The 19,168-nt window shown below is 42.3% G+C and overlaps 3 protein-coding genes and 2 non-coding genes across 5 annotated transcripts; 2 read left to right on the top strand and 3 right to left on the bottom strand.

Annotated features, from left to right (window-relative positions):
- Window positions 1-41: 41 nt before the first annotated feature.
- LOC146701258 (kinesin-like protein KIF1B) lies at window positions 42-1,251 on the top strand (the record flags this gene model as incomplete). The annotated part of the gene is made up of 3 exons (XM_085468870.1): window positions 42-113; window positions 214-335; window positions 429-1,251. Coding segments are annotated over 3 exons (327 nt in total), but the record flags the coding sequence as incomplete, so codon positions are not given.
- Window positions 1,252-4,365: 3,114 nt separating this feature from the next.
- On the bottom strand, window positions 4,366-9,098 carry LOC146701257 (uncharacterized). The gene is made up of 4 exons (XM_085467635.1): window positions 8,702-9,098; window positions 7,184-7,287; window positions 5,611-6,207; window positions 4,366-5,259 (listed from the first exon to the last, which is right to left on the bottom strand). Exons 2-4 carry the CDS (start codon window positions 7,199-7,201, stop codon window positions 4,582-4,584), a joined length of 1,293 nt encoding a protein of 430 aa, XP_085323761.1. The 5' UTR covers window positions 7,202-7,287; window positions 8,702-9,098; the 3' UTR covers window positions 4,366-4,581.
- A 6,818-nt stretch (window positions 9,099-15,916) lies between these two features.
- Window positions 15,917-15,998, bottom strand: trnas-cga (transfer RNA serine (anticodon CGA)). The gene has a single exon. It is a non-coding gene; the product is annotated as a tRNA-Ser (tRNA).
- Window positions 15,999-16,452: 454 nt separating this feature from the next.
- Window positions 16,453-18,946, top strand: LOC146701254 (transcription factor 7-like). Its single transcript, XM_085467716.1, has 3 exons — window positions 16,453-17,765; window positions 17,901-18,008; window positions 18,146-18,946. The coding sequence occupies exons 1-3, from the start codon at window positions 17,676-17,678 to the stop codon at window positions 18,278-18,280; spliced, it is 333 nt and encodes a 110-aa protein (XP_085323842.1). The 5' UTR covers window positions 16,453-17,675; the 3' UTR covers window positions 18,281-18,946.
- On the bottom strand, window positions 16,574-16,645 carry trnag-ucc (transfer RNA glycine (anticodon UCC)). Its single transcript has one exon. It is a non-coding gene; the product is annotated as a tRNA-Gly (tRNA).
- Window positions 18,947-19,168: the final 222 nt, after the last annotated feature.

The raw sequence follows: 19,168 nt of genomic DNA, 5'->3' as shown, positions 1-19,168 counted from the left end.
TCTGCTCGGAGCTGATCGGTCTTGTTCCTGTTGTGTTGTAGTGCCTGCGCCTTCTGACACACACCTTCAATACTGAATACAAGCAGCTGGTGAACAGCATCAGTGACTGCAAGGTGAGAAATAATACAAAGAAATAAAAAAATAGCCTTTCTGTGTCACATCAGGGAGTTCCTATATTGACGTCTACCTCATCCTGCTGTTGTTTCACTTCAGCTTTCTCTCATCTCACCGATCGGACGTGATCCATCCGTGACGAGCTTCAGCAGTGCTACCCTCACCCCTTCCTCTACCTGCCCCTCTCTCTCGGACTCGCGCTGTGGCTCCATGGGCCAGAAGTAAACATATTTTTAGGAACATTGACCTCGATCTGCAAACGGTTATTGACAGGTTATCTATTTGATTCTAACTTGGTGTGATTTGTGTTAAAGGACCCCTGAGAACAGCTCACGTGCCTCCAGTCCCTCCTGCTCAGACTGTGAAAACTTCCCGATGGTTCCCACTCTGGAGACCTCCCACCTTGCGCGGGCTGCAAAAGAACGAGTTCCTGAACTTGGTGCCTGATATTGAAGAAATGCGACCAGGGTGAGTAATGCCATATTAACCCAAATACTGTCACTATGACATGTGTCTCACAGACCAAATGTAAGTCGACACTCATGTTCTCTAGTTCAAGCAGAAATGATGTGGATCGATTCAAATTCCTGAGCCTGGATGATTTCAGCTGGAAACAAACCAACTCTGCTTCTTCCTCAGATAATTCAATTCAATTCAATTTTATTTATATAGCGCCAAATCACAACAAAAGTCGCCTCAAGGCGCTTCATAGATACAGAGAAAAACCCAACAATCATATGACCCCCTATGAGCAAGCACTTTGGCGACAGTGGGAAGGAAAAACTCCCTTTTAACAGGAAGAAACCTCCAGCAGAACCAGGCTCAGGGAGGGGCGGGGCCATCTGCTGCGACCGGTTGGGGTGAGAGAAGGAAAACAGGATAAAAGACCTGCTGTGGAAGAGAGACAGAGGTTAATAACAGATATGATTCAATGCAGAGAGGTCTATTAATACATAGTGAGTGAGAAAGGAGACTGGAAAGGAAAAACTCAATGCATCATGGGAATCCCCGGCAGCCTACGTCTATTGCAGCATAACTAAGGGAGGATTCAAGGTCACCTGGTCCAGCCCTAAATATATGCTTTAGCAAAAAGGAAAGTTTTAAGCCTAATCTTGAAATCTTGTCTCCTGAATCCAAACTGGAAGCTGGTTCCACAGAAGAGGGGCCTGAAAACTGAATGTGTTCACTGACCGGTGTTGCCAGCTTTGGTGGCTCGTCTCCCGCTCGAAGAGGACCAAAAAGAGAACAATACAGTGTTCAGCTGCCTGGCTGTGCTCTACACACACAGCCCTGCTCTGGTACAGTAAAAACCACATTTACATTTGTTTACATTTCCAATGTAGAGGATGAGTTTAGATCACTGTGGTCCAAGCTTGTCGTCAGTTATAGAAACTGGATGTTGCACAGGAAAGTGTTTCCTTACATTTATTTTGTGTTGACAGAAGTCTTTGATTCATATTGATTATTAAAGAGCAGCTGTTCACATGTTTAGAAAGATGCTTTGAAAGGAAAAACTTCCAACCAATCATTTCTTTTATTAAATGTTAAATCAGTTATTCTTACAATCCAACACATGCAGAAACTTTGACATGCTCTGATGTAAATCTTGAACTACTTCACATTGTGCATTTTGTCCCTAAATTTTAAAAATATTTTTAATTACACTTTTTTCTTAAATGTTTTTATTTTATTTTTTTTATCTCTTTCAGGTCGTGAATTTAATGAAACCCATAGTTGCTGCTTCCAGTCATGTCGTGGGCAACAAGGATGTTGATAAAGGTGAAGATTTCTATGGCCACATGCAGAATAACTCATCAGATTGCATGTTAAAATTCCTTTGAATGAACCCTCATGACTCAGAGCTTCATATCTAATGTCTCTTAGCATCGTGCACAGCACTCTCATCAGTATTTGGTTCTTTTGTAGTGATCTGTCTCCAGTGTTGACCTCTAACTCTCAGTTTGTTTCTCCTCCACAGAAAGCCAGAACATTTCAGTAGCACTCATGAGAAAGTTTGCCCAGAACCACAGTGCTGAGGTCCAAGCAGCTGTGACCTCACTTCCTGCACAGCAGAGACCCTTGTTAACGTGCATGCCGTGTTTACTTTTTCTTATGTTAGGAGTTCGGGTTCACCATCCTGTGTTCTGTATTTTGATTTCCTGGTTCACTATAAATCGCTGCTGCTGTTCTTTACGCGGTTTGGACACACTTCTTGCTTTGTTCTCAAGAGTGTGAAGTAATGGATTTAATCTGCTAAGGAGAGTTTTTCATTCCCATTGCTCTTTGGGAGTCAGCGGGCTTTAACCTGTGGAGAAAAGCGTGTGCTCTTGCTCCTTCAAACGGTTTTCTTCAGAGATTTCTCACTGTTTGTACACATGCTGAGTGGCTAGTTTTGAAAACACTTACTTTACCTTTACTACTCTGCTCAGAAATGCAACCTGTGACCTTACACAGCCCAAAAACTTATCCTAAAACATAAATTAACAAGGACAGAAGCTTTTTACAAATGCTTCAACAGTGTAATTCTAACAAGGTATGCAATACATCTAATGTCAGTTCAGAGGTATGAAGTGATGACACTTTGACATCACTGAATAAAAGCAGTCTTGTCATAATAAGCTTTGCTGTGGACAGTTGGCGCGTTCATGTTAAACTTTTTCTTACAAATAAAAAAGGTAATCAGATGTTAAGTTTGTTCAGTTTTAGTTGTTCTCATCGTGTTGCTCCTCAGATCTCCCGTTGTCCCTGAGCCTGACTAAAGCTCGGCAGCTTGTTTTCAGGGCATGGCAATGCAGATATGAGCTAAATGTGACACAGCAAAGAAAAATCAGAATCAAGAAACCCTGAGCTGACTTTCATGGCTGCAGACGTGACATTAAGAGCCTCACAGATCAAAAAAGTATGGGATTTAAACTGCTTCTAGACCTGCACACGTCTGTTTCCAGGGCAGGATATCCATTCCAGTGCAGCAGAAGGAGCGGTCAGTGTGGACCTCGGTGCTGTACAGGACCTCCTGGAGCTGCTTGTCTCCTGGCATCTGGGCTTTCACTCGTATCTGAAGGACAAAATAGGAAAATCAAGTTGCTCTCACTGTCACCTGATTTCCACAGACTGCCATCTGACCACATCCCTGCAGTTGGATCCCACCGCCGTACCTCTAGGATGGGTCTTCTTGTTGTCAACCCAAACCACCCTCTCCTTCAGCTCTGAGCTGAATATATACACATGATTGCTTCTTAAAAAACAAACAAAAACAAAAAAACGTCCCCACACAGAGTGAGACTCAGTCTTGGATGCCCAGATCAGCCAGTGTGGTGTCCAAGAAAGGGAAGGGTTGGTTTGCCAAGTTGGGCTGTACCTCGATGGGCAGTGTCACCAACATGGGGATATCCTGCTCCAGTCTGACGCGCAACATCTTGTTGTGGGACCCCGGGAGCTTCCTGTCTGCCGATCCGCCTCTCCGTCGGCCTGCTCCACAGTCGCCGCCTCCTCCAGAGAGCGTTTTGTGTCGTCTGCTGCCAGCTTGACTTGCTGATCTTTATCTCAGGAGGCAGTGGGTTTTTACCCTCTCCCCCTTTGATCCTGTGCGTTATCGTTTAAAACTTGCTATCTGCATCTTTTGGCTCCAGCACGTCTTTATTGTTAGAGTTGTTGCTTGCTGTGTTCTTCTGCGGGGTGCTGATGATTCATTGTTCTGCTTCTTCTGATGGTAAACGCCTCTGGAAAGCCTGAATATGTGAGCGCGTCTGATTCATACAGAGTTCTGCTCTGCCCCCCCGGACTGATATATGCAGCCAGTGTGAATGTGTGTTATGTATCAATCACATGTTAGGTTCATTAGACTGACACAAGGGTGATGCACGGATGTTGGTGTTTTTAGGGCCAAGTGTGAAAGTGGAAGAAAGACAATTTGCAGGTTTCTTTTGAAATGTTAAAAGAATGTTGGAAATTTGATCAGAATACAGTAAAAATGAAAGAAACAGATATTTTTCTCAGATCATTGTGTTAAATTGTCATAATCGCCATGTTCTCTTTAAGACTATCAGCTCTACTCTAAACAACCCTGAAAGCCTCTGCTGACACATGTCATCAGTTCCTTTCTTTCTTTGTAAACAAGGTCGAGTCTGTCAGGTCAGCAATAGTACTTCCTACAGATGACCCATCAGTGTTTATTCCATGACTGTAAACATGTTTCCATTTGTTACTTCAGTCTTTACTCTGAAATACAGGAAATGACATCATGGCTCAAAATCTTTGTCGTTCAAACAATTCTTTATTTAACAATATTTTAACTTTATTTAACAAAATACATTCAATAAAAACTTAAACAACAGAAAACTGATTTTTAATCCAACCACTGAAAAAAAAAAGGTAACGACTGAACACAAACAGAAGAACAATTTATAAAGATTAAAATGGAACTACAGGAAGTTTGATTCACAGCCTCATTTGAACTTAAACTTAAACTTAAGGAGAGCCGACCTGAGCTCTGTGGAGCCTGATCTCCAGGGTTTTAAGTTGGACTCTGAAACCAGAGGATGTTTCTCTCTCTTCAGATTCACTCTGATCCTGTGATGGGAACGATTTCAGCCCTGCGTGATCGCGCTGATGTTTGCACAGAGCAGATGATGAAGTGAATGTTTTGGCACAGTGGTAACAGTGAAACAGTTTAGTAGTAACGTGGGATCGTTTGTGTGCAGAGTATGAACTGAGATTACTGAAGCTCTTGTCACACTGCTCACAGCTGTAGTTTCCTTCCATGTGTGTACGTTCATGCTCGTTACGATTACCTGACTGTGAGAAGCTTTTGTCACAGTGTCTGCACTTGTATGGTTTCGCTCCTGTGTGGACTCGTTTGTGTGTTTTAAGGTGACCTGCAGTGGTGAAGGATGACCCACACTGATCACAGAGGTGCTTTTTGACCCCACTGTGAAAGAGTTCATGTCGTTTTAACTCAGCTGATGTGGGGAAGCTTCTCCCACATTCTTTGCAGTATTTCAGTTTGTCTCCAGTGTGTTTACGTTGATGCATTTTTAGGCCGGCTTGCTGACTGAAAGTTTTTCCACAGATGTCACAACGAAAGTCTTTCCCACCACCACAGCGATGACAGGGTTGAGAAGTGGATCCATCTGTGTCGCTCTGCTTCTAAACAAAGACACAAAGACAGTGTAAGTCAGTCCTTCAACACTTTTATCCTGAAAGTCGCCTGAAATAAAGAGCATCTCTGCAGACGTCCAATTACATTTTACTGTTTCAATTAACACACTCAGTTTACTGGGCTACAATAACTACAATACTACCACCATAATACTACAGCAATACTTATTTAATATTACAGTAACATCTGACTTACACTTAAATGAAATGAAAACCTGAATAATGGCTCAGAGCTACTCTTCGGTGCAGTAGAAGTGCTAACATGCTAACACGATTTAATGAGCAGACTTGTTCCAAACAGTCAGACTGAACTTACAAGAATAAAATAAAAATACAAACCTCACAGTAACTGCACTTGTAGAGTCTCTTTCTGGTGTGGATCTGTTGGTGTTGTCTCAGGTACTGTGGAGTTTTAAAAGTCTTCTCACACAGGTCACATTGATAAGGTCTCTCCTCAGTGTGGGTAAACATGTGGTGTTGTAACTGTGCGTCTGTTGTAAAGTATTTACCACACTGATCACACCAGTACACATCTTCTCCGGAGTGAATGCGTAGGTGTATATTTCGGTACCATAGCTGGCTGAAAGTTTTTCCACAGATGTCACAGCTGTATGCCTTAACTCCAGAGTGGGTAACTAGATGTCTCTGCAAGTGGCTACTGTGAGTAAAAGCTCTGCCACACTGATCACAGCTGTAAGCTTTAACTCCACTGTGGACGACTTGGTGTGTTTTCAGGGAATTCTTCCAGGAAAACGACTTTCCACACAAGTCACAGCTGAACGGTCTCTCTCCAGTGTGGATGAGCTGATGTTGTTTTAGTTTAAACTTCCAGGTAAAATCCTTCCCACACTTGTCACAGGTGTTTTTTTTCTCTCTCTTGCTTCTGTGAGGTTTGTCGGCCTCCTGAGAGCGCTGACTTCTCGGTCCACGTTGGTCCTGCAGTGACAGAGATACAAGCAGAGGCAGTGAGTGAAATGCAGTCATTAAACAAACTGAAGCTTCAAACTCCCTCCATTAACACTAGTTTTAAACCTGAAGGTGGAGTGTGGCACCAAACACCACCAGAACCTGAACGACTGCAGGTGCTGATAAGTTGCGGTCGCGGTATTTCAACATCTAGTTAGCAATACAGAAGACGAGCGAGAATAAATGGAGTAATATTTTTTATGTGGCAGGTAATTTCAAATGCAGCAATTCTATCAGCCCAACAAACATCAGTAAACACACAAACTGTTTGTGTGCAGTTTGTCTCACAATGTGATGTAAAGACTGCAGCAAAATCCTCTGCAGGTTAGTGCAGGATAAGCAGGCAAGTTTACTGTAATGTGATGGATTTAAGTAAAGAACAGTGTGTGACTGGTGCACAGTGACTGTGGTGCTCATGTCAGAGTTAGATTACATCAAGTGTAGCAGAGATTAACTTAAACTTAAGCTCATGATGCTGACATTCATTCACTGAGCTCCACCCACATACCAACAGTTTAGTGTCTAATATAAAGACAGTGTACTGTCAGTGTAGAGAAAGGAAATCAGCCAGGACAACTCGTGAAACATCTGCAGACATCTGGATGAATTCACAGAGAGCAGCAGGTCAGCTGATCACAGCCTGTACATTAAAAAAATCTACTGGAGCTCTCAATAGAAATGATTGTGAGCTGTGACCCTTTTCCCCACACTGAGCCACTACAGCTGATTTTAGGGTTGAATCCTGCTGAATCCCACTTTAACATCTTCCTGCTCATTTTGATGTTTAGAGGCAACGTCACCGTCTAAGATGTAGGCATTGTATACATTGTATACATTATTTCTACATTACATTAATATTGCACAAGGTTCACTTAGTTTAGCATAAAATATACATATCAGTACTTCAGCTTTTAATGGAGTATTTCTTAACACTAGTATCTGTCACCTTCTGTGTTGAGCTCATTGTTTTCTCTGCAGTGGCTGAGCTGAGTCCAAGTAGCTGAAATTTCCTCTGCTGCTCCGTCAGACTCTTCTCCTCCTCCTGATCAGCTGGGACACAAAACAGAACTTTGTTAAGCTCCACACTGCACTGAAGAGTCAAAGTGTCTCATATGTTCATCTGAGAACACACAGAACACATTTTAGCTTCCCTGGGTGGACAACTTGTTTGAAACAAACACAAAAGGTTTGAGCACCGATACCAAATTCAGCAGTATGGCACACCAGTACCAGGAGAGCAATTCCTCTTTAAAATATGCCCTGGCCAAGAAAAAACCCGACAATATACGTGTGCCGTGAGAAATGATAGATAGATAGATAGATAGATAGATAGATAGATAGATAGATAGATAGATAGATAGATAGATAAAATTTATTTCAAACATGCAAATATAATTGAAATAACAACAGAAAAAAATAAAAATAACAAAACTTAAAAATCATCAAGTTTTCATGTAAATATCTATGTCTACAGAATGTGTGTGCTCGAAAAGGAGTAGGATGAAGTTTTCTTGTTCCTACCCCCTTATTTCAAATTTCATTGCTTACAAATCCATATCCAGGATTCAACATTATTTGATCATATATTTAACTATGTACAAGTCTAACACATTGAACATACACAAATAAAACCATTTTCAGCACGTAAACCAGAACAACAACAAACTACATTTTTTACATAAACTAATCACTCTGTTTATAACAGCCGCTTAATCTCTGAGTTTATTTTCTATCTATGTGACAAAAACCTTAATGAACACTTAAGGTTGGGTTACTCAGGCCTTGATTTATAAAAAATGAGGACACAATGAGACAACTCAGTCACTGAGAGGAAGATTTCCTATATTCATGCAATTTATTATATTTTGAACAATCGTGTGAATTTTTGTATTGATGTACTTGTCTTGATTTCATCTGTATATCCGAGTGGGTGTAGAAATCTGAGCCATCATCTGAGTAAGCCTCATCACAACTTTGCGCTGATAAAGGCAGCTGTGTTTTAGCCTGGAACACATTTATTTTTACATTTCTCATAAATGTATTTCATTATAGCACTTTTACCGCCAACATGTTGGGTCTTTTGGAGCCGGAAGTGACCTTATATGGAAGAAGGGTGGCGCTAGCTAGCTTAGTTAGCAAGCTGCATTCATAAGCTGTGCAGGTGCCACAGAGATGCTAAGTAGCCTTAATAACAGACTAATAAAACAACACAAACTCTGATTACAATGAGCTCATTTAAAAGCTTTCTTCTAATAAAATTCTTTTCTTCTCTGTGTTTCACAACCTTTTGCTGATATCTTTCTGTAAATTAGTTTAAAGCAGCTTGAGTCAATTTAGTCAGATTTTTTTTCCAACTTGTTCACAAAAACTTGAGAAGAGACACCGAGGAGAGCAACAGAAAGCCTCATTCAGGAGCTAAACTCAAGATTAACTAGACTCGGATTAATATTAGCTCGGTGCTTACCTTTAAATCAGTCTTGACAATAATCGGAGAGAAAAACGCCATAAAGCGGGAACTCGGCTTCTTCTTCTTCTGCTCTTGTATTTTTTGGCGGTTAAAGCTTTAAGGCGCATTACCGCCACCTGCTGGACTGGACTTTTCATGTCCCAAACATCATCAATTGGGCACAAATTTGTTGGAGTTTCTGTTAATAAAAAAGATGGAATTCAAGGATCTTGTTATTTGGTTTGTTCGTTTTCACCATTTACTCTACAATTTTCTGCCAGTGTATAGCAAACCCCACAGCTCAAATCAATGAAGAATTTAGTATTTTTAACATATTGCTTAAACTGGAACCAGCAGCTATATAGGCCTAATTTTTAATCCAAACATGTGATAGAGGTTTACCACCAGGAGAAGCAGACTGTAAATAAAAGACTGTGCTACTGAAAACTGTTAGTCTGACTTTGGATTGTAAATATGTTTCCATTTGTCACTTCTGTATTTGTATATGGCTCAAACTATTTGTTATGAAAGCAAAACAAACAAACTGATGTTGTATAAATTGATTCAGGATTATTTACTTCAAGTCCAGAAATCATAGCTGTCTCATCAGATCCAGTTGTGACATTAGCTATAGTTTCCGCGGAGGGTACTTGGTTCTGTATGACAGCACAGCTTTTAGGTTGAATTCAAGCGCTTGAGTACAGCCTGATAATTAGAGGCCTGCAAACATGTTTGCTGATGAACTTTGGAGGTAAAAGTACAGACAGCTATAGAAGACACAGGACACGAGATGGGTTCATTATTTCTTTTGAGTTCCATGTAACAATCCGTAACTCTGTAATTAATGAATGTGCCATTTAATCTTGGCTGCAGCCAAGATTAAATGGCACATTCATTAAATGGCTAAAATGGGTTGGCTGCCGTTCAGCATTTAGCACAAGTCAGCTTTTGATCAGAAAGTTTTCTGGTTTGATCCCTGGCTGCTCCAGTCTGCAGGCGAAATATCCTTGGACAAGATTGTAATCCCAAGCTGCTTTCTGATGCATCCATTGGAGTGTGAATGCTTTATAGAGTTTGTGAAACAGTTGTACGTGTGGTCAGATTGTTTTGTATTTGTGTGTGGATTGAAGCACATGTCTGAGAGCACATCAATCACTGCACATATTTTTTAAAATCTTAGTTTAAATAAAGTTTTTGATTATTTATTATAAAAAAGAGATGATATATATATAATGCAGTGGGCACTCTACCAGCTAACATGTCAGTTAATTTGACACATTGATTTATTTATCATTTCTTTTTCTCTCTCAGCTTTTCAGCTCCATATTTTTGCCATTTCTTCCACACTCAACTCTGTTCTACAAGGTGAGCCCACAGTTAATGTAGGAGAGGGCAGGTGGCATTAAGAGATTTGATTGGGCAATCTAGGGCCCAGTTAGTTCTTCCTTTTGGTGAAAGCTGGGCTCTTCAGTTCAGCATGGTACAGCTCCAAAGATTCTGCAACATCAAACCCTCTGTCTGCTAATGTTACATCACCTGGGCTGAGGCAGTCCAGGTAATTGCAACAGTTTCTTGAAATTAGTTAATTCAGATATAAACAGAGTGACAGTTTACAGATTCAAACATGTCTCAGAGAAAACAGAAAAAAACAGTAAAGCCCAACTCTCCTCTTTGTGATCAGGAAGACAAAATTCAACTTCCTGATCAAGTAGACAAATCATTCAACCAGCTTCTAGAAAAGGAAGATATTCAAAAGTTGAAAGAAATGGAACTCCTAGAAATGCAGGGAAGAAACTTTGAGCTCCAAGCAAAGCTTGATAAAGCACTAGAAAAACTAGTGCTGAAGGACAAAAAGAATCAGGAGCTGCAAGTAAAGCTTGATGAAAGACCGCACACAAATGAAGAGTTTCTTCAAGAAAAAAGGCTACAGGAGATAAAACAGAAGGAAATGGATTTCAAGCTCCAGGACATGGAGAAACACAACAAAGGCTTGCAAATCAAGCTTAATGAAGCTCTGCAAAAAAAATTAAGAACTCCTCCAAGAAAAACAACAACAGGACATGAAGCAGTGCAAACTCCAAGGCATGGAGGAAAAATACAAAGCGCTTCAGGTAAAGCTTGATAAAACACTGAACAAAAATAAAGAGTTGCTTCAAGAACAAAAGCAACAAGAAATTAAACAGAAACAAACGGACTGCAAGCTTGAAGACGTGCAGGAAAAATACACAGCGCTGAAAATGAAACTTGATAAAGCCAGAGGTGGGACCAAGTCATTGTTTTGCAAGTCTCAAGTAAGTCTCAAGTCTTTATCCTCAAGTCTCAAGTAGAGTCTCAAGTAATGTCAGGCAAGTCAGAGTCGAGTCTCAAGTCACTGGTGTAAAAGTCCGAGTAAAGTCACAAGTCTGAAATTTTGAATTTCAAGTCCTTTCGAGTCTTTAAAAAGAAAAAAATGAAAAAATAATGTTGCAGTTATGCTAAATGTAAATATTAGACCATGTAATTTTTAAATCTGTGTTTTTCTCAACACATGACAATTTTCACACAAATTGTGAAATTGCACCTCTTTAAAATGCAGCTCAATTAAACCTAGCTCCAAGGATAATTTTCACCGACAGTTCTGAGATAAGCTGCATGTTATTCTTGGATGCGGTTGTAGGACCGGTGTCGTGCCAAAGTAGGTATCCCCGACAGAATTTGTTTCCCCTGTGCTGGGAGCATGCAGGAAGTACTGATGTTTTCATTTTGTGAAAAATTAGTATCGTTACATTACCATTCAGTTTGAGGGTTACAACAGAAAATTATATATTTATTGCTCACGGGGTATCAGATGGGATTATTTTAATAAACCATAAACATTTTGGCTAATAACTATTTTTATTCTCCTGTAACTTTATTATATAAAGAGCTAAATCCTCCAAAGTTTCAGGAGAAATGCGTCATAATAAGAAGTGTTTGTGAACGAAAAATCAGCAATGTGGGATACTGTTTGTCCGTGATTTACACAGGGGGAACAAATTGTGGCAGGACCAGCCTGATATTATTTGTATCCCACTATAACTTCGTTGTATAAAGAGCTAAGATCTCAAAAATGTCAGGAGTAGTCAGTCATTATAAGAAGTGTTTGTAAACTAAAAATCAACAATGTGGGATACTGTTTGTCCGTGATTTGGACAGTCCAGCGTGTGCTCCCGACGCAGGGGAAACAAATTCTGTCGGGGATACCTAGTTTGGCACGATAGTAACTTCAGGTCACTGCAACAAGCCCAGGTACAGTTTACCGACGGATGGGTGCAGGACCTTGAAATGCACCGTGTAGAACGAAAGACCATCGTACATATCATAAGTTTACCAGTCTCACAAATTGTCGTCATAAATACACAATCGTTAACCGTTTATTAATAGGACCTTTGAGCTCAACGGTAATTAATTAGCAGTGGAAATAATTTCTGGTACGCGTTACAGAAATGTAGCAGTGACAATAATACTGTATGCTGTAATCGTACTGGACAATTAGTGATACAAAAAACCTGTTTTATCCTGTGAATAAAAGTATATGTTTTTGTCAATGTACCAAAATAACAGAAGCGAAACGCAATATTGTGTCAGGACAATTCACTATTTATGCACAACAAACAAAGGAGCGACAATTTCTGTTCAGCGCCAGACTTGCTTGTAACCTATATCACCAATTATGTTATGAAAATGACGCATTAACTACAACAGCAGACTGACCTTTGTGTAAATGCTTGGAGCAGACTAACCTGTGAGCTGGAGGGTTCTGGGACGTTATATTTGGTCTTTGAATGGCTGCAATCCAGGCCACCCGTCGCCTCTTTGTTACTTCGGAAACATGGCTCGAACAATTTCTCTTCAACAACGTAATCCGATAACAACCGATCTCTTTACCCGTCGGCTTCCCGTGGCTGTCATGCGACCGGCTATTGCAGTTAATAATACAACGGCTTCTTGACATTTTTGTGTTTCTTTTTTATCGCTGTGATTTCAATTGAAAGCCTGCGTGCGCTAGTACCTCTTGCCACGAGTTCCCAGAATCCTTTGCGGTTTTACCCCTGAATGACGTCACATTTTCAATCTCTATATAATATGTATGTTAAATTTTATATTTGGGGTGAAATATCAAGTCTTTTCAAGTAAACCGGTTCAAGTCCAATTCAAGTCCCAGGTCATTGGTGTAAAAGTCCAAGTCAAGTCACAAGTCTTAGAACATTTTTTCAAGTCAAGTCTAAAGTCATAAAATTAATGACTCGAGTCTGACTCGAGTCCAAGTCATGTGACTCGAGTCCACGCCTCTGGTTGTTTATGATCAGTAAAAAATAAAACAAACAGTGGGACACAGAGTTTTCTTAAAAATAAACACATGAAAAAAGTCTTTGGTATATTATCTTAATTGCCTCTAGATGCTCCCAGGGCTAGGACTCAGCTATCTCCAGCATGGACTGCAGGATGGAAGCAACAACAATAAAGAGGATGATAGAGAGGAGGAAGGCTCTGTGGATGACCTGCAGCTCAATGAGGCCAGTTTGGACAGCAAGGATTAGCAAGGTGATCCCTTCAGTCATCCCCCTGCACAGAGAGGAAGCAACCTATTATGCTACAATATAGTCTTTGTGCCAGCGAGGCTTGTACTTGACGCGTGGCAGTCTTCTGGCAGTAGGTGAGCCAGTCTGAGTGTGGTGCAGCCTAGCAGTGTCAGCGTTCTTTTCAGTCACTGGGCGACAGCGTGCTAGATGAGTGGCATTCCAACTCTTTCCATCACTCAGCAAGAAGGCATTCAAGCCTTTGGCTTTTGTTACTGTTACAGGAGGGGTAAATCTGGGATGTCCTTTGGGAACATGGTGGGGTTTCCTTATCCTCACACTCTCTCCTGGTAGAAAAGAAGGTTTCCGTGCGTGACGCCTACCATCAGTGTAACGTTGCATTTTCAACTGATATTTCTGAACTGAGTGACGTGCAACGTATCCAGTGGAGACACAGCAGGAGGCAAAGGGAGTACATCCAGTATAGTACGCATCTTCCTGCCACACAGGAGTTCTTAGGGAGAGGGAAGTAGAGGGAAGTAGTTGCATGCGGTGTTGCACAGTAAACTTGAAGCCAATCCAGCACAGTCGCCTTCCATGGTTTCGACTGCTGGATTGATGTCTGGATACAGGTGCGGAGGGCACGATGAAACCGTTCGATTGCTCCGTTTGCAGCTGGGTAGTAGACAGATGTTCTGCTGTGGGAGATGCCTCTATTCTGGAGGAATGAGGTGAACATTACAGAGGTGAACTGTGCACCATTGTCAGTTATGATGTTCTCTGGGTTGCCATGACGACTAAAGACAGATGAGAGGAACTGAATGACATCATCAGTAGTAGCATAAGGTGAAAAGGCAAGCTCAGGCCATTTGGAGTAGTAGTCAGTCAATGTTATGACGTATCTACAAGCAGGTATTGCAGTATCAAAAGGCCCAACAATGTCAAGACCAAGTTTTTTCCACGGTCCATCAGGCAGTGGGACGGGTTGGAGAGGAGCAGGATTAGTATGTGCAGTTTTGTCATTGGACTGGCAAAGGAGGCATGAGGTTATGGCAGACTGAACTTGTGAGTCCATTTTTGGCCACCAGTAGAGATCTCTTAATCTTTGTTTTGTGCGCACAATGGTGACTTTCATGTGCCAGTGCAATCAGTTTAGGTCTCACTGAAAGTGGTGCAATGAGCCTTGAGCCTCTAAGAACATAATCACTTAGGGTTGAGAGTTCATTACGGATTTTGTAGTAAGGTGCAAGCGTGACATCAAGTGCTTTGATTGAGGCAGGCCAGCCACTTTGTATTTGTGAACGCAAAGCAACCAGTTCAGGGCAAGTTGAACAGGCAGAGTCAAAGTCCGCAACTGGAAGTGAGGACATGGCAGCAGAAACTTGAGCTACCATTTCATGATCTGAATCTGATGTGGAATGGGAAGAAACGGGCAGGGGCAGGCGAGAGAGACAGTCAGCTCTATAGTTCTGAGAACCTGGGCGGTAAATAACATCATAGTCAAAACACAGGAGGCGGGCAGACCAGCGGGCGATGCGCATGCCAACCCTATTAAACCCTTTGGTGCTCAGCAGCGTTGTCAGAGCTTGGTGGTCTGTCCGCAGAGTGAAACGTCGGCCCCACAAATACGTTCTCCATTTCTCTGCAGCCCACACACAAGCATAAGCTTCTTTTTCAACAGTTGAGTACTTTTGATCTGTTGCAGGCAGTGTGCGGGAAGCAAACGCCACAGGTTTTTCTGTGCCATCAGGTTGCACTTGAGCAAATACAGCACCAAGCCCATAGTCACTTGCATCAGTAGAGATCACAACACGCAAGGCAGGGTCAAACAGTGCCAGTGCAGGACTATTCACCAGGAGTTTTTTTACTTCTTCAAAGCTCGCTTGTGCACCTGAAGTCCATGTGAAAGTGTTCTTGTCGTTAGCACAGCCACACATAGGGGCTACAACAGTTGCAAAGTTTGGCAAAACTTGGAGTACCATGACACCAAGCCCAGGAAGGATCTCAAACTGAGGGAACTGAGGAGGATTAAAGGGGCAGCACAGCAGCGTTTTGGAAAATAGTGTAAAGGCTTTTCAGGAAGCTTTTAGGACGCTGTGAAAATACTGAATTTGAATAGTGGAGGCTAGAAGTAGTGAATGTATCCTTCCTCTCTATCATTAGATGGAGAGAGTGTACAAAGGCCGGCATAGTGGGTCTGTGGCCACTCTTGCTTGCACTTTTGCGTGTCCGTCAGCCAGCTGTGGAGAAGAGCAAAGTTTTTACATGCAAAGAGCTGAAGTGAAAAGCAGTGTTCCAAACAATGAAATGTGTCCACTCTTTGTGCTTTTCATGCAGTAATGTTTGATGTTTGAAGCTATTTCTGCTGTTGTCCCATTCCCGGTGAAATCCGCTGTCCCTCCAATCCCAATCCTCTTGCAAAGCAATCAGCATTTGTCAGACGCATCAGTCATTGGCGGTACTCAGACAGGATCCTGGATGACTACACGTCTGGGGTGGCTAAGAGAGCAATTGAAGGATGCCATGTTTACTGAATATGTGCCTAATTTTGTCAGGACATAGCTGGGTCCATTGCTTCTGCGTGCTCTATTTTCACAAGCAAAGGCCTGGCTCTTTCTCCTGGCACCTTCTCAGGTGATCTCCATGCCGTGGCTTCTTCTCAAATCAACGTCTGGACTGCCGCAAAACAGCTGACCGTTGTCGACAGGATTCGAACCTGTGCGGGGAGACCCCAATGGATTTCGAGTCCATCGCCTTGACCGCTCGGCCACAACAACCACATTTGGTTTTGGAGCTACATACTTGAAAGACATACGTCTTCCAAGTCCTACGCCACACGTCTTTCAAGTAGGATGTGCACAACAACGGCCACGCTGGATTGTAAATGCGGTAGCTGCATGACTTTGGTGAGAAAGCTTGTGGTTTTGCAGTTCCGTGAGATCGGTGCAGCACAGCTGCGGTTGAAGCTAGCTGGCTGACATTAGCTTGCTTGTTTGCATGAACAGTAACACACACAGCTGATGATTTTGCCACCGCAAAGAGCTGATCAGTACATGGTTAGTAAAATGTTATCTTCATTCCAAACATTCAGCACAATATTTAAAGTGGGACTGGGTGTCTTTATGAAGAAGTAGCGTGTCCAATCACAGTGTCATGTAAGAAGGTATATGTATGAAGTGATGAGAACTCAAAGCCTGTGTGAACAGCGTCTTTCCACAGCAAACGGTAGCAGCGAGGCCGATGAAGAATGCACCTGGCCTGACATTGTAAGCCTTTGCAGAAAGAGCGGAGAACGTTTTTACTGTAAAACAGTACGCAGCCCACATGCTTGAACAGCACTGCGAGAAGCAACTGCGATGGCCGGGAATCGAACCCGGGTCAACTGCTTGGAAGGCAGCTATGCTCGCCACTATACCACCATCGCTGTGAAAAACTGCAACATCACTGAGTCATTGTCCGGCTTATGAAGCTTTCAGGACAATTAACAAGGTGGGCATTGTGATTACTCGCTTGTCAGGTTCTAAACTGGTCAAAAGGTAGATCACTAAAAAGACTAGTGCTCTCATGCAACTGCACATTTAATCTCATCAGCTAAGCTTCTTTGCTACTCAAGTGTGGCCTCTCACGCATTTAAACTCTTGTGTGATTTTTAGCACCTTGAGAGTCGCAATGGTCACGCGAGTTCTTCAGGTCACAGCAGACAAGGTGCGAATAGGTGTGAATCTGTCTTGGGACGAATCTGGGACGAGGACGTCTTTGGCTCCTCTCTCTAGTTATTGGACTTTGGCAAAAAGGTTTCACGCTTAATTAAAAAATGAGAGCAAGTGTCTGTGTCCCGAATACAAAGTGGGAGCTGGTTCCACAGAGAGGGGCCTGAAAAGTGATGGCTCTGCCTTCCATTGTACTTTTAAATCCCCTCGGAAGCCAGCAGTCTGAGAGCAAAGCACTCTGTTGGGATGATATGGCACTGTGAGATCTTGTAGACAAAATTGGGGGTGATTATTCAAGACCTTGTGTGTGTGAGGGCAAGTATTTGGATTTTTATTTGGGATTTAATTGGGAGCCAATGAAGAGAGAAGTCCATATGGGGGAAATCTACTCTCTCCTTCCAGTCCCTGACTGTGCTCTGGATGCAGCGTTTTGGAAAATAGTGTAAAGGCTTTTCAGGAAGCTTTTAGGACACTGTGAAAATACTCAATTTGAATAGTGGAGGCTAGAAGTAGTGAATGTATCCTTCCTCTCTATCATTAGATGGAGAGAGTGTACAAAGGCCGGCATAGTGGGTGTACCAGAGCAGGGCTGTGTGTAAAGCACAGCCAGGCAGCTGAACACTGTATTGTTCTCTATTTTGTCCTCTTTGAGCGCGAGACAAGCCACCACAGCTGGCAACACCTGTCAGTGAACACATTCAGGATGAAGATGGGCCATACGTCACGAAGCTGCCAAATGCCTTCATGCTCTATCTCAAAGAGCAGAGGCCAAAGGTCATTGCTGAACTCAACATCCCTGGAAGTGCAGCCGTAAATGCAGTGGTGGGACAGAGAGTAAGTGTGTAACTCTGCATACATTTATGCATCTGTTAATGTTGTCTGCTCATGTTTTTGCATGTGTCCCAGCTGTCCTGTAGTTATGTGTAGTAGCAGTGCTCACAGTGTGTTCTTATGATCTTCTGTCCACAGTGGAAGTCGCTTTCAAACGACCAGAAAGCCAGATATTTCAAGCAGGCTGAAACAGAAAGACAGAATCATGCCAAAGAGCATCCAGCCTGGTCGACCAAAGAAAACTATGTATGTCCAAAGTGCCAACATGCAGTTCCTACATGTGTGCATCACTGCACTGAATGATGAAACAGTCACTGCACAGAGTTTGTATCAGCTAATGAAAACTCTGTGTTTGTTTTCCTCATTGGACTCCCCTGTTGCAGCCCTTCAGTTCCAGACAGAGGAAGCCTTTGTCGCAGACAGTGAGGAAGAACTGCTGTCAGTGCTGGAAGAGCTCGACCCCCTCCCCATCACTGCGCAGTCTCAGCAGCCCTCACCCACCCCTGCCTCTCCTGTAGATGCCTCTCAAACTGCATCAGTTCAACCCCGAGTTGAATTATTCCAAGACCGAGATGAGCCCATCTGTTTTGCTGAAATCCAAGAAGACATGTGGTCAGTGCTTGACTACCTCCCCGTCTCTCAGCAGTCTAATGTGCTCTCCTCTCCTCATTCACACAACTACTCGACTCCTAAACAAAATCTCATCTGTCCTGCTGATTCCCCTCCATCCAAACTGGCGTCCTCCCCTGTTGCATTCACTGAATTGCCGTCAACAACCCCCATCTTTTGCCAACTAATGAAAAACAATAATTTCACTATAGACGATTGGACCGATTTCAATTGAATTAAACTGTTACTCCTGTTATTTCAACATCTGTCTTTGTGTAAATAAATGAAAAAACAAACAAAAGATGCTTCTGTCATAAGTTACAGCAGGATGAAACAACCTTCATGTAGTTCTTGTTTTTAACACTGCAAACCTTCTTTAGTTCTTTTGTTTCCTTTCATATTCAGCACACATCTGTCAGTGTCCACTAACTGTCAGGGAAAAGCCAGATAAAAACACTGTGGGGTCTTTTGGGACACGTGCTCGTTGGGTTTACTCATAGATATCAGAAATGATCTGTTCTGTATTCAAAGGATACACGAAGGACGTTTGTATTAAATGCAATATAGCGACTGATCATATGCTGCTTTCTTTGGGGGGTTTTCACCAACATGTTACACAAATCCAGTTTCTAACTGAAAAGAAAATCCTTCACCATTTTCTAATCAAATTCCCTGGTTTCCCATGTCAGAGATGTCATGGCTGATAGGATCATCGCATATTGAGCTCAAAGCTAAACTCTTGTGTAGGGCCTCTTTCCATGTTGCACCATTCATTTTAAAAAGTCCTGGTAACAAGA

Source organism: Copadichromis virginalis, linkage group LG9 (genome assembly GCF_057382275.1).
Source record: "Copadichromis virginalis isolate Kocher_CV1m ecotype Utaka linkage group LG9, C_Virginalis_male_GT1.1, whole genome shotgun sequence".
NCBI classification, from domain to species: Eukaryota; Metazoa; Chordata; class Actinopteri; order Cichliformes; family Cichlidae; genus Copadichromis; species Copadichromis virginalis.
This window is presented reverse-complemented; position numbering and strand designations above follow the sequence as displayed.

Bases quoted from the DNA above. Each gene is read 5' to 3' on its own strand.
- LOC146701257 (XM_085467635.1), bottom strand. The intron at 5,260-5,610 runs GTTTGTATTTTT...GTCTTTGTTTAG, and splicing joins ACAAGTGCAGTTACTGTGAG to AAGCAGAGCGACACAGATGG.
- LOC146701254 (XM_085467716.1), top strand. From the start codon at position 17,676: ATGCTCTATCTCAAAGAGCAGAGGCCAAAGGTCATTGCTGAACTCAAC. The intron at 17,766-17,900 runs GTAAGTGTGTAA...TTCTGTCCACAG, and splicing joins ATGCAGTGGTGGGACAGAGA to TGGAAGTCGCTTTCAAACGA. The intron at 18,009-18,145 runs GTATGTCCAAAG...CCCCTGTTGCAG, and splicing joins GGTCGACCAAAGAAAACTAT to CCCTTCAGTTCCAGACAGAG.